A 14,963-nucleotide genomic window follows, 5' to 3' on the forward strand; every position below is an offset into this window, starting at 1 on the left:
AGGGCGATATGACCAAAAATATTTATCACGATATACATTTGAAAATTTGCGATAACGATATAACTGACGATATAATTGACACTAGACAAAATACTTTACAACTCCACAACTTTATTAGTGCAAAAAAAACCCCATCAATGTATTTTCACTTAAAGAAGCAGCTGTTTTTTATCTGCATTAAAGTTATATAAAATTTTAACAGTGCAAATGCAAATTCCTCGCTGACAGTTTAACCAAAAGGCATTTCCAGTGGAAATTGGCCGACATATCCTCAGCATAACCATGTATAATATCCACCAAACTTAAAAAGAGGTTATACACACACACAATACGGTAATATTATGTTGAAGCACAGTACGTATCACTCCGCGAGGCTCCTGCCTACGATAGCCGTAATGCTCCGACAATCCATCAAGCGGTGCGGGTTCGTAGCTTACCAAAGTCGTACTAAAACATTTGACAGATTTTCGAGGGCCTTGTACCACATAAAATTGTTTCGAGGTCAGTAAACACAACCAGAATTCATACATAAGGCACACGGGATTATAAGGCGCACTGTCGATTTTCAGAAAAATCAAACGATTGATTTTAAGTGTGCTGTATTTTCCAAAAAACACGGTAATAACGACGGCCCGCTAGCATGCTCTATCAAAAATAGTGCTTTGTTGTGTATCTGACGGACGAAAGCTAAACCAGTTCCACACCACTGAAGTTGCAGCATTTTTACAAACCAATTCAGGTTCATCCGTTTCATTCAACGATCCGCTTTCGGCCTTCCCATTCTCTGTCGCCGCCATGCTTTTTCCGCCATGTGCATATGAAAACAAAGACACTGCGCATGCGCTTTTTACCCATATTCTATCGCGATATTTCATTTTCTTATCGTTGCTCAACATTATACCGGTATTACCGTGAACGGTATGATATGGCCCAGCCCTACTTTGAACACCACAAAGGCAAGTGCCAATTACTTCCTTTATATTCAACAGAGGTCAGACATCTCTATGGCCAACAGCTCAAAAACTGGGCAACTCACACCAAATCAACTTATAAGAATAAAAAGAACTAGTTATGTGGCAAACAACTCAACTCTGAATGATTATCTTCATAACCGCAGCGTTTACTTGATTCATTTCTTTTTGGAGAAAAAAATATGGATGCGCTTAAAAAAGGGAAGGAGGGTAGAGGTTTGTGTCCTCTGCTACCAGCCACAGTAACTATGTTATGTTTATTTTTTTCCACATACATGTGTTTAAATGTTTTGGAAATTCCACTTTTATAAAAAAAATAATAGTAAAGTGCAGCCCAGCCATATCTGGTGTCCAGCATCAGCAGCCTTTGACACTCTGCTGATTCTGCTACCCCCTCAGACCATATCTGATCTGTACAGCTTGCAATTATCTTAGTCCATCTTCTTATCTTAGTACCATAGCATGCTGAACTACATTTATTATATCTGACTGGATGTGTCTTTAGGTCTTCTTTCTTTTTCGTCATTTTTCTTGCTGTATTTCTTTCCCCTCTCTCCCACTCTCTCTCTCTCTCTCTGACATACACAGACACAAGCCCATCTTTCTCCTGTCATCTCAGGCTTGGCGTTAGACAGAATTTATTAGGGCAAGATGCTGGCTGTTGACATGAGTGTGATCTACCATTTGGTGGGAAGATAAGTGTCCTATGGAGGGTTTAATAATGTTCTCCCCTCTCTACGTCTTATCTTCCGCTGATGAAACCGAGGCTGATACGTTCCCTGACATGTGCATAGCTTGAAACCTTTATGTGTGTCCGTGTGTTTATTTCTGTCCATGCCTGCCCGCTTTCCATGTGTGGGATGTTTTTATCACCCCTGAATCTAATAAATTTCAACATAAGCCACTGCCCTCACACCAGCGCCATATCAGAGCAGTAATATGGTTGAATGTTAACAGGGTCACTATGCAAGCGAGATCAGTTTAGTTAGTCACGCAAGACCAAATGTGAAGAATGTTTTTTCACCCAACTTTATGGTTTACGATTTCTCATTTTAAATGGTTGCTGGAGGTTTTTCTTTATAGTTTTTCTTTAAAAACTCAAGATTGAAAATAAATGCTGATGCATCTTGCACTAACACCTCGGCCTTTGAAATCCAAAACACTATATAAAATGTTTTGTAATGATCTGCTATTTGGATCAGGTATTGGTCCAATGTTGATTCAAAAAGCTGACGGGTATCAGTGACAGCTGGAGCTGATTTATTCAATTCTGTTCTACACTTTATGAACAAAACTGTTGAGCGACTCCTCTTAATTTTGATTTCAGGTATTTTCTGTCTCCTTGCCATCAAACACCTAGCCATGCAGTCTGCCTTTACAAACATTTGTCAAAGAATGGTTCATTTTAAAGAGTTTTGTGAACCTGAGTGTGGTACTCTAATAGGATGGCACAATTGCAACAAATCTGTTTCATGTGGTTTAGCAACTCAGCAATGAAGTAGCAGACTGCACAAAATCACAGAATGGCAGTCAAGTCGTCAATGCTCTTCTCAATAACCATAATAACTACAGAGTAACAAATCTCTGGCATTAACATCAGCACTAACACCGTGAGCCTGGAGCTTCATGGCACAGGTTTCCATGGCCGAGCAGCTCACGTAGGTGTAATGCGCAGGTGGCACAGTTCTTTTGTCAATATAGACTATGATGTTCTGTCTTCTCTATACAATACATCAGCAATAGAAGCCACAAAATCCCAGCAGCAGTGAGTCATCAGTTTGGAGGTATTTCATACTTGCTACACCAACTGTTTCTCTTGATATGCTCCACTCCATGCTGGCGCAAGTATGGCGAGGTGCACCGACGGAGAGCAGGGATAACAGAAAGCAACACAAACATAAATAACAGCGATATGCAGCAATGACTTTCACTATGAGCTGAAGTGAAACAATTTAAATAACTGATCTGTGTGTGGATCTGGCAGGATTGGACACAAATGCAGACTCGACAGGCAGGCAAAAAGTAAACTCTAAATCAGTTTTATGGCTGGACAGAAGGAAATACAGAAAACTAAACTGGGAACACTAGAGACTAAACTAGGACCAGAACACACAGATGGGTATGAGGGAGATTGCGACACAGGACAGAGGAAGACGCTGACATAAATACACAGAAGGATAGGACATCTTACACGAATAACCATAACAAGAGAGGGGAAGCAAAACTGAACAGAATGATCATGGAAAAACGAGACCTTCACAATAAAACAGGACACGGAGGATCATGATGGAGGAGTGGAGGAGAGGCAGACGAGAGGGAGCAGGGAACACGAGGGAGAGAGAGCAGACATGACGGGCGGGGGAAACATGGATAAACATGATGGAATAAAACACAAGGAGGGGAAACAAGGCACAAGAACTCATACAAGCACATAAACACAGGCACGCAGAGGGCACAAGGGGGAATCTAATAAACAAAAGCTAAACAGAACAACCTAGGTACTATAGAAGAAACTTAAGACTAACAAAGTCTTAAACATAATTCATAATACAAAATGACAAAAACACGAGAAAACTCAAAACCCTGGGTTGAATACCCAGGGTTTTGACAGGTAATGGTTTTTTTGGACCCGTTGTCATTAATTGTCAGGAAAGCAGTGATTTAGACCAATCCTAATTTTGCTTTGCACATACAAAAATATTCTTAATGTCTTCCTCACAGTGAGGAATGCATCTTATTAAAGCTGGTGTTCAGTGTCCACATATACCTAAAGCTGTGGTATCATTATCGCAGTGGAACTAGAGACACTTAAACTGGTGTATCCCAAATTTTAGGGTGTCATGGTAACTGTACTAATAATACCTTTGACATTTAAAAATAAAATAGTGATAATGTATCATTGAGGCACTTCTGATAACATTGTAAACAATTGTTCAGCTGCTTTTTCTTTTTGTATTATTTTGTATCAGTTACCGTTAAAAACTTTCTTGCCATTTGATGGCGCTTATACACAAAATACATAAATAGAGATAAATTTATGATTTACTTATAGACAAAGTTGACTGATAGCATTATTGCTATTTTTTGTGTAGATAGATACTGGTACTAACAAAGGTTGTCTTATCTTAAGAATAATGATGTAGCTGAAGAAGTTTAGGTCAAATACATCTCACAGCATCTAGAGAGGTTCGGGCTACAAACACTTATGCGTAACTGTTGAAGTCCAGCTGCTCAAAGTCATACAAAAGGGCTTTTACAATTTTTAATTCCATATCACAGGAACCTGCAAGTTATAATGCTAAACATTAGTGACTGTAATTAATGAAAACCGGTGATATTTGGTGGAGTTTTTTGACTTTTTGACCTACTGGTAATATTTAAAAAAAAAATGCAAAAAGGATGTTAAATGGTGATTATTTTCACTTAAAAAGTCAATAGGGCAAATCTCCATTAATCACACTTCAAAACCAGCTGGATATCTGTTATGTCAACCTGAAATGTCTCTGTGGCTTCATTATTAAATCTTAACATCATTCATCTGACACAAGTGTGATAACTTATCTCTCGACTGTCATCACTGATGGAGCTGTTTTATAGTTCTTGCTGTCAAAAATGACACTTGTAATATACCACTTGTACACGCGCATATATAACAGCACTCATTCCCTCATTACTGATATTTACCAGACATCACGATACATCTTCATCAGCTGAGGGTCACCCTACTGGATGGTAATTCAGAAGTTAAACAAAACCCGTTTGTGAATTGTTTAGTGACCTTGATGACAACATTCATTAGACAGATTCACAGTAATGGATTAAATAACAAAAGGAAGAAGAAAAAAGAAACTCTTGAGAGCACTGCCAGGCCTCGAGCTATTACATCTGACATGATTTTCGCTTCACCCAAGTGAATAGTTTGTTTACAATATGTCCTTTAATTTTCCCTTCTGCTCTCTTGCTTCCCCTTTGCATCTTCAAAGGCCTGCTTTACATCATTTCTGCTACATTACACTTACTGCTGCCGAGTAGTTCTGTTTATAGTTCAGAAGTTTTTGTACTCACACATAAACTGGAAATTTGTCAGTGACACTAGGGTTCCTCACACATCACACAAGGACATTATTGCACAAAAGACTATATTTAAAAAATCTTAAACAGATTAATTTAGCATTATTAAAAGGAAAACAAATGTTTTGTAGTTCGGACAGAGCATGTTAGGATAGAAATAGAAAACTTTTTATTGCCCATGCATGGAAGTACAACGCAATTTAGAATGTTTGTTTTGGAGGTTTTCTTGAGAAAAATGTTGAAAATACTTGTTAGACTCGAGAATTTCCTTGAATTTTGAACTTGAAGCATGCAGCTGTTAAAAGGAGCAGCTGGGATGCTAATTCAGACTATTGTAGGGTCACGGCAACAGGTAGCTGAAGCAAAAGCTTGTCGCCATTTATCTTTGGAACACTGTCAACATATAAAGATGGCATCTTCAGTATAATTACACAAAACCAAATAAACACATGGACAGAGTTAGCACACCCATCTATTTATTACATCCATAATATTTGAGCTCTTTTACAGAGTAACAGGTGGAACCTGTCTGATTTATTCCCATCCAGGATTTTGTACCCTTTTTCCTATTGAAGTTTGTGCTCTACCATGATCTAAAGAGCTCTCTCAGGCCTTCAGAAAAACAGAAGAAAGAAGCCGAGGATGCCTGTGGAGACTGTGAAGCATGGTAGTTAAAAATGTTATGGTTTGGGGTTGCTTTGCTGCCTCTGGGACTAGGGAGGTCGGCGTCAACAATGAATCTTTCATTAAATGAAAGATTATATGAGCCCATCTGCCAGCAAGCTGAAGCTGGAGTGGACATTTTAATATTATATGAACTTGAACCCAACTTTCGCATGTCCATCGAGGAATAGCTGAAAGAAAGAAGAAACTTAGGGTTTTGGAATTGGACAGCCAAAACCAAATATAAAACAAGTCAAAATAGATGGATTTGAAAAGAAAAGATTTTGAAATATACAGGCAATAGTAGCACTCAAAGCTCTTTCTACTGGAAGTCTCAGGTAACCAATATTATACACACATTCATATCTTGTATCTATACCTAAACACTTTTATCTAACATTTACACACAAACTGACACTCTGAAAGCATCAGAGACAACTTAGGGTACAGTATTGTGCGCAAGGATGCTGTGGCAAACGGGCAGGTAAAGCCAAAATTCAAGCCACCGACCTTCCGATTGGTTGATGACCAGCTCTATCACCTAAGCCACCGCTGCCCCCAAAATATAAATAATAGTATAACATCAATGTGCAAAATGGAGAGACGACACCTGTTACAGTTCATGTGAACTATGTGCATGTAAAACATAAAGGATATAAATTACATCTCTTAGGAACAGCTGTAAAGAAAAGCTTGTTAGAGAAGATGTAAAGGCCAGGGAATTCTTCAAAGTTACTAGTTTGTAAGAAGTGTTCCTCTAATCACGTCTGTTTTTATAGCTTATTTTGTGACAAGCTGAGATTCAGTAATTGTTCCAGTGGGAATAACAGCACAAACCTTTGGAAAAGCTTTACATAAAGGGACTCCGGGTTCTTCACTCATTTGTACATGTGAACAGTGATGGAAGTAAGAACTAAGAAATGGTGTTTGAAAAAAGAGAAAAGTTCAGGCCAGGTTATGCCTGATGCAGAGATTATTGGGCTAGGAAAAATGACCAACATTGTCAGTCATCACTGTCCACTTGTGACATGAGAAATAATCAGGATAGTGTGGTTTCAGACACCATATGACAAGCACTTCATTTCAAAGCCTACTGAACCGGGCAGGGATGCAGGGAGGCTTTAAGGAGGATCAACAATACTGATCATACAGATACTTAGCACCTCTAGATGTCTAGAGATTGATAGCCAGTGAACTGTTTAACAGGCAAACTGCAACAATAACTTTTGAAATGCATCTTCCGCAGAATGACAGGGCAATGCGCTTATGCACATATGCTGACAGTTTTTAATAGGTTTCAGATTTTGAACTGTTTGAAATTGCTTTCTTTTGCCTTGTGAAACTTTGTCCCTGAAGTAAAAATAGTGAAGTTAAACATAGTTTATATTGCTTGGGTGCAGCTAGCCTTGAGGCGAAATGCAGTAGCGCCAAGTAATTCAACCTGAAGCAGCATGTCAGCAAAACGCACTCAATAATAACAATGCTTCACACGGACGTCAATTTGAAGCTCCCGTTTTACTGAGCTGACACTGTGTTCACGGTACTTGCGTTATTTGGCCATGTAGTGCTCGATAAGGAATGCATATTCTATAGATTGATTGCTATATAAATATTGTTTATGGCGATAAGGTATTAACATCGAGAAGCATGCTTGCCGATGATTTGCATGCGAGGTTATTACAGCTACTGAAGGTGCCCTTCGGGAAAATTTATAGATACGGAAGCGAGCACAATTCCCACCCGTTTTATAAGACAGCGAATACGCCGTGAAAAAAAATATGATGTATGTTTGCACTACAATTCATTCTAGGTTTCACTGTTACCCATTAAAGAATACAATTTTCAATCCATAAATGCATACTGATATGAGTATGAATGTATCCTTCTTACTTTATCTCGCCCATATCCTGTAATGGTCAAGAATGTTATCTAGATACGCTCTTCCTCTACTTTGTCTTCATCCATTCTCATCTATCTGTCTCAGTTCATGTCCTTTTCATTTTTGTGGCTCTGATTTACATGTTCATGTGGATGTGTGTTGCATGGTTTTCATCCTTTAATATTTTTTCTCAAACACAGTTTTTCAGTTGTAAAGCTTGAGAGCCAAGCCAAACCACGAGGCCTTGATTAAACACCTTATCTTTAAAGGGGTTTGTAAAATCAACTTATTACACCACATACATAATGACCCTTAGTTTGTTTGTTTTTTTTCTTTTATTATCTATTTTTCCTCCAGCAGCCATTATTTTTGAGAAATCTTGTCAAGCTTTTGTTTACAATAATAATGTTTGTTTATGAGGAAATCCCCACGGGGCACGTTTAATGTCACCGGAGATTGTTTTCATGTTTTGAGTTAAACAGATTTCAAATTGTCCTTTACATCACAGTTTATGACAAATGTTGTTTAAAAAGTTCATGTTCCTGATTGGAGTTGCGATTGGGAATGCAGCTTTAATTTGATGTCATTTTGACTGCGTTTTTCCACTTTCTTAATATCTTTCTAAAACACAGGAAAGGAAACATGCTTCCGACGATGTTGCGTAGATATTAGATGGATGAAATTTGAAATGGTTGTCACGAGTACATGCAGATGTCGCATGTTTTATGCTTTAGGTTTAGGGGCCTGTGTTCATGTGTATGTATATTTGTTGGATTTCCATAGTAAAATATCTCCTAGAGCGTTATCTGTGGTAGCCTTCTGTTTATGTTTACATTTGTTTACATTTATGTGCGTGTCTGGGTGATTCCGATGTTGCATGATGGTGGTTAACATGTCATGTTTGGTTTGTTGTTAGGTAACGTGTCTGAATAACACATTAGTAAGGGATGGAACATGTAAATGCCAGACATGAAAATGAAATATTCATTCATTTACTCATTTAATATTCAGTACATTCATCCTGGCTGCTATTATGCAATCTGGTGCTAATATGTTATCATAGAGGCTCTTTTCCAAAGCCACGGGTTTAATGTAAATTTGTGATCCTTTGATGATGCTTATTGATGATTCATTCTGCAGCATGGCCTGTCACAGAAAGCAGCTAGCTGCATATATCTTGTCTGATTTTCTATAACTCACTAACTTCTGCTGCAGCTGAAGACAATGAAGACTCCTGATAACTTAGTGGGGCTATATGATGGATGACTTACAGTCGGAAACTCAGTAAGAAATAAGCTGAACCCCTGAACGGAAGCTTATTTACAATTGAAAACTGCAGATATTAAAATTACCTATTGGATGGCCGTGTTTGTACGTCATGATAAATACAATTACGGGGTTTTTTTGTGATGAAAAACCATTTAATCCGAATTTTAAAATATATAGTACTGCGCAAATATCTCTAGCCAGCCATTTCATTATGTTTTCCTTCCAGTGAGTCAGACTGTCGTGCAATATCTTAAAGTGGTTTTGAGCAACAGTTCTCCAGCTTTCTGAACTTTTTCTTTGGACATTGACTGCTTTTTTGAACATTTTCAGAGGAATGTATTTTTAATCTTTAAGCTACATAAAACTGACCTATTCAAGCACAAAAAAGAGACGCATCCATACATAACAGAAAAACTGAGCAAAGAACCAATTCCAAATTGTATCTTTAGATACTTTGTTACTACCAGCCTGAGGCAAAATCACATAATTTGTTTCTGATTTCTTTATTTAAATCTACAGAAAATGATACCGATGATAACACAGTTTGATAGGCATAATAATATTTTTGCTCCAACAAGGTGATTCCAAAACTTGGCATAACTCAGTATGGTGTGCAATGTGCCCTTAATAAAAGAAATCTGAGGAAACAGTACTATATCACTTTTGTCCTCCACTAGTTCAATCTACAGCAGATGAACTGGACCTGAAAGCCATGTCCTTAAGAAAAGGGAAAAAATATCCAGCAAAGACCTGACACAGGATCTGAGAGACACATCTGGCCCTTCAGTTTGTCAGCCTCATAAGAAATGACCTCAGTGTAAGGTGACTGCCAAGCAGCCATTCAAGAAAAATCTAAAATATGCAAAATTATACAAGGACTGGTCTGAAAATTGTTGGAAACAGGTCTTATAGAGTGATAAATCCACATTTGACATTTTTGGTTCATACCTTCATCAGTATGTACGGATGAGCTCAAGAGAGTTACAACAGTGAGTGTCTACAATCATCTGCAAAACACGGTGGAGGTGCCGTCATGTTTGGGGCTGCATTTCAGTACACTGCCAATGCAGTAAGAGCATGCCTGGATAATAAAACACAAATTTAAATAGTCAATCATTGATTGGTCTTCCTAGAGCCGGGATTTCAACATTGTTGAAGCATTGTGGGATCATCTTGACAGAGAACAGAACAAAAGGTAGCCAACATCCAAAGAAGAGTTTGAATGTCTTTTAAGAAGCCTGGAGAAATATTGTGAAGACTATTTAAAGGAAAAGACAATAAAGCTGAAAAACGGGTGGTCACACTGAGTGTTGACTATTAGAATTGAACAAACTCTGTGTTTGTCTTGTGTTTTCCAAGCAAAAAACACAACATTGTACAAATATTTTTCCAATATATATCAAACCATTGTGTTATTTCTTTTCACATTACTGTGGCTAGATAGCCAAATAGTGTGACAGTGTAACACACAGTGCATGCAATGCAACAAGGACCTGCTCAAAGCAGTGAGCAGCAGTACTGCCACTTTTTGGGACACAAAATATATTAAGAATGTCCAAAATAAACAAAAAATCTCCAATATTCACCAGAAAAAGTAGAATTAAAATAAGATGCTATTTGCGTTCAACTCAAGCACTTAAGACAGGGATGACTGGGAAACTATGCCAGCGTAAGTGCAGGTGAAAGAATACACTGCACCTCCAACAACACTTTCTTTGAATTGACAGAAGCCTGCTTCAGTTGTCGATACATTTATCAGTCTTGTCACTGTGTCTCAGTCTGTCAGTGAAGCCTAGTACGTGTTCAGCCTCTATGTAATGGGCTGAATCCTATTGCTTTTGAGAGACGAGTAGAAACTAACTAACTGGAGTCTGAAACTTCAATAAAGCAGAGCAGTGCTGGAAAAAAGGTACAACATTTGTCATACAGCTATGACAAAATGCGCACTGAATGTCCCAGATTGTTCCAACTGTATTTAACATATGAATTGTTTTTGTTTTGTTTTTTAAAATCCCTTGTGGTAAAAATTTAGGTGGCGTGCTAACAAAATATATCATCCTGGTTGAAATGTTGCTGAAGGCAAGATGGCTGTAAAGCCTCCTAAATATCATTTGAGATGTTTGATTTTATTTACCTGACTGATCACAGCTCTCTCCATTTCACTCCATCTGTCTGATTCTCCCCATCTTTCCCTCATCTCTCACTGTCATCGTCTGCGCTCATACCTCTCAATTGTCCCTTTACTTCATTGCTCTTCATCTACCTCCACATCTCATCTCTCACCCCACCACCACCACATTGCTCCTTCTTTTTTCCATTTATATTTCTACATTTTTTTCACATCTCCGCTTTTCCATCATTTTTCAATCCTGTTATAACTTTGCCCATATCTGTCTTTCTCCATCTGTCATTCCCCGACCCGCTCTTCTTCTGTCTTAATCGTTACATCTTTGCATTGACTTCTCCCTATCATTTCTCTTCATCTGTTTATTTCACCCCCCCCCCAGTCACTCTCCTAATCACTCTTTTTCTCTCTGTGTCTCCTCCGCAGCTGGTATTGTTCGGAAAAAGCAATGGTGTGAGATGGTGCCGTGTTTGGAGGACGAGGGTTGCGACCTGTTAGTCAATAGATCTGGCTGGACTTGTACGCAGCCCGGAGGCCGAGTTAAAACCACTACGGTGAGTTCAGGCTCTCTTTTAGTGCCTCAGGTTACACAAAACCACTCACAAGCTGGTCGATGTGCTTAGAAAACCAGCTGAAGTGTACAACCAAACCAAGGACGCTTTTTTAACACAAAATAACAGTAATTAAAAAGTAAAGGTTAAGAGAGCATTTTGACAAGCTGACTCATTGTACAGTACAGCTTTGTTCTCAATAAAAGCTCTGATCTGCAAGCATAGCAAAGCCATTTCAAATCACTATTTTCAGCCTCAGTTATTTGGCTTGAAATATTTTTTACTGTTATTGACATTAGACAGTGATTGGGCTACTTCCGAACCTTTAAGAATCTGGGTTTTCAATGTGAAACACTTGAAGTTTCAATTTTACAACGCTATTTCATGGATTTAAAGAATAGAAAAAATGTTATATAATGTTATACATTCTGTTAGTCAATCTACTTAACACAAAAACTGGTGTAGTCCTCTGCTGCTTGCAGCCCATCTGGTTCAGGGTTCAACATGTTGTGTGATGTACATACCTCGGTTGTAACGACTGGTTTTTTGAGTAACTGCTGCCGTAACCCAGAAAGACTTAACCCAGAGAACTGCTGCTCACTAGATTTTTTTGTTTCATCATTTTGGGATTTTCTGTAAACCCTAGAGATGGTTGCATTAGAAAGTGCCAGCACCAACAAACCAGTAAACAAACAAGTTCAAAGCCTCTTAAATCACCTTTCTTCCACAATCTGATGCTCCAACAGGTGGTCTATACAGTGTCCACCTACCTACCTAAATGCATTGAATTGCTAATATATGATTAGCAGATTAGATATTTGCATTAGCGAGCACTATAACAGGGATAGCTAATAAAGTGGCCACTAAGTATTCATTTGGATTTTACAGTCATAGACACATTTTAAGTTTCTCTATTGACTGTGCACTGTGTCAGTTGTTTGTGCAAGAAAACAAACAAAAAAATGAAGAAAAGAAAAATCATTCAAGGATGCTACCTGTACAGCTTAGAACTGAGTTTACATAAGCTGCTGAATAGAAAACTGACCTGGTATGGACACATATATGGACACCGGTAAAGTGATAGCAGTAGATACTGTGGTGCAAGCATTTGTCGGAAGTGAGATACCCAGATGTTTTACTCTACCATATTTCTATAAATTAAGCTGAAGCATTTTGACAGAATGCGGTTACATTAAAGTAAAATATAAATCACTCAGAAAAAAAAAAGAGTAATTTTGCATCGCTAACTACAGTAACTTACTAGTAAGATTAGCAAGTAGGATGTAAATTAGCTAGTAGGATTAAAATCAGCTAATAGTTAAATATAGTACAAGGCATATCTTCTTGTAGAAGATTACAAGAAGCAGTTCTTGTACGTGGTCCCTGAGAAATTAACATACTGCAAAATACAATACAGCTACAGTCATTTTAGCATCTTTTAAATTAATATGGAAAACATTTAATATATTTATACAGAGTAGGTAACTGGAATGTACTATAAATGTTAGCCAAATGCCAATGATGTCCACTGGTGTTGGCATCTAGAAAAATATTAAACATATATCATAAAAGTGTTGCCTACTATAAGTGGAAACCATGTTGGAACCCAACACTATGTTCTCTGAACACTGAATGTAAACTCAGTTCTGAGTTGAAAGATGCTAAAATGATACATTAAGCTAAGGAGAAAATTACAGGGAGGCAAGATAGATAGTCATTACAGGCAACAATCTTTTGTATTATAAATGGACCGTTCATAATATATTGTATATATTATATAAATATTCATTAGTGCAGCTCTAAACAACGCACTTAGGTAATGCAAGAAAATGAATTTATCATCCTTGTTGCTTATTTGCAAAAAACGATGTAGCCCTGTTTAGCATAGCCATTTAAGCTCTGTTTCAGCACCTGTTTCAAGACTGTACTTGACAAGACTTCAAGTGCAGTCTGGAACCATTTCACAGCCTCCTGAAAATGTTTCTTTTCACCCTCCTTGTCTTCAGCTCATCTCCAAACTGAACGCGCTTTGTTTACTTCCTCGATGTCAGCAATTAGCTTAAATTAGGGACGCTCTTACTGTTAATGATGGCAGCAGATGGGAAGCCACGGCTTCTACTGGCTAAGATGACACCCATTCATTCACCCGCCTGTCCTCTACACCGCTGCATCCAGCTCTCCAAGTCTCCTCCTCTCCACTTCACCCTCTATTCCACCCCTCCTTTCTCCTCCTTACCCAACAAACACCGTCCTCCCATTGATTTCAACCCCCACATCTGCTTTACAAGAAGCATAAACACTGTTGCTCTCCCGCCTGTATGCGCGGAGTCTATACTGTGGCAATTAGAGGTCTCGCTTGAGAAATATGTTACGCAACACACACACACACATAACTGCCCTATCTGTGAATGTCAATGCGTGAACACTGAGGACCAGTGGTGCATCATTAATGCATCTGTCATGATTTAGTCATCAGTTGACTAACTTGTTTATTCCTTCCTGTTGAGAAAACAAACACGTAAATACAAAATGCATAAAATATAAAAATGCTGAATGGTTTGCTATCAGGTTTCCTTCCTGTGTTGTGAGTCATGTGCGTCTCCCCGTGCCCAGACACAAACCCGAACGTTAACCCAGTTGCGGAGACTGCGGTGACAGCCGTTACAAGTTCCAGCTACAGTGTAGCTTGTTATCTGGGCAGGTTATCCCACACACATACTGCATGCACACACTGTAGCTGTAACATTTATTATACGCGTCAGATAAAATATTGTATGAGGTGTTGCAAATCTTGGTGCTCACAGTATGACCGAAAGGCTAATGGCATGTGCATTCAGGCTTGCATGCTAACGGGCTCTAACTGATGACTGCTATTGTGGGTTTTCCATACTGGTATCCGTGACCATGTACCCCTACTTTGTTGCACAGGGTAGCCCTGCATGCTCTGGCCTACATGTACTTTTCTTATCCTGCTCAGGATGTCACTCAATGTAGTTCTCATCGGCTTACAATATGCAGGATGTGACAGGTATTTCGTGTGTGCTTCATTGGCTACTTTAAACTTGGTGACAGCCAGTCAAATGGCTGGACAGCTATGCGCACTCATCTGTGCCAGTCCGTGTGTGTGTGTGTGTGTGTGTTTACGTGGGTTCTACCAGCTTTCACTGTCAGGGAGTATAATAACTGGCAACAAGCAGACTCGGGTCATTGTTTAAAACTCTTCTTAAAATGTATGATTTTTTTTTTATGGCAGGACTGGCCTCCTGTGACCAACACCTTCAAACTCAGTCACATGGAGAAATCTCTAAAAAGACATTTATTTCTCAGTCTTATGTTTAAGGGCAATTCTAGCAAGCCCAAAAATTACAATAACCTCTTGTTATCTGCTCACCCAAAGGGGAATCACTCACAAAAACAAAAACCATTTACTACCT

The 14,963-nt window shown here is 38.6% G+C and overlaps 1 protein-coding gene across 3 annotated transcripts in view; it reads left to right on the plus strand.

Moving 5' to 3' along the window:
- tafa5a (TAFA chemokine like family member 5a) overlaps positions 1-14,963 on the plus strand; it is a 157,137-nt gene that overhangs the window by 128,667 nt on the left and 13,507 nt on the right. For all 3 annotated transcript variants that reach the window (XM_063500915.1, XM_063500916.1, XM_063500917.1), the window contains exon 3: positions 11,405-11,532. In XM_063500915.1, the coding sequence (XP_063356985.1) occupies positions 11,405-11,532 (128 nt within the window). The remainder of the gene's footprint in view (positions 1-11,404; positions 11,533-14,963) is intronic.

The sequence above is a fragment of the Pelmatolapia mariae genome, linkage group LG17 (assembly GCF_036321145.2).
Source record: "Pelmatolapia mariae isolate MD_Pm_ZW linkage group LG17, Pm_UMD_F_2, whole genome shotgun sequence".
NCBI lineage: Eukaryota > Metazoa > Chordata > Actinopteri > Cichliformes > Cichlidae > Pelmatolapia > Pelmatolapia mariae.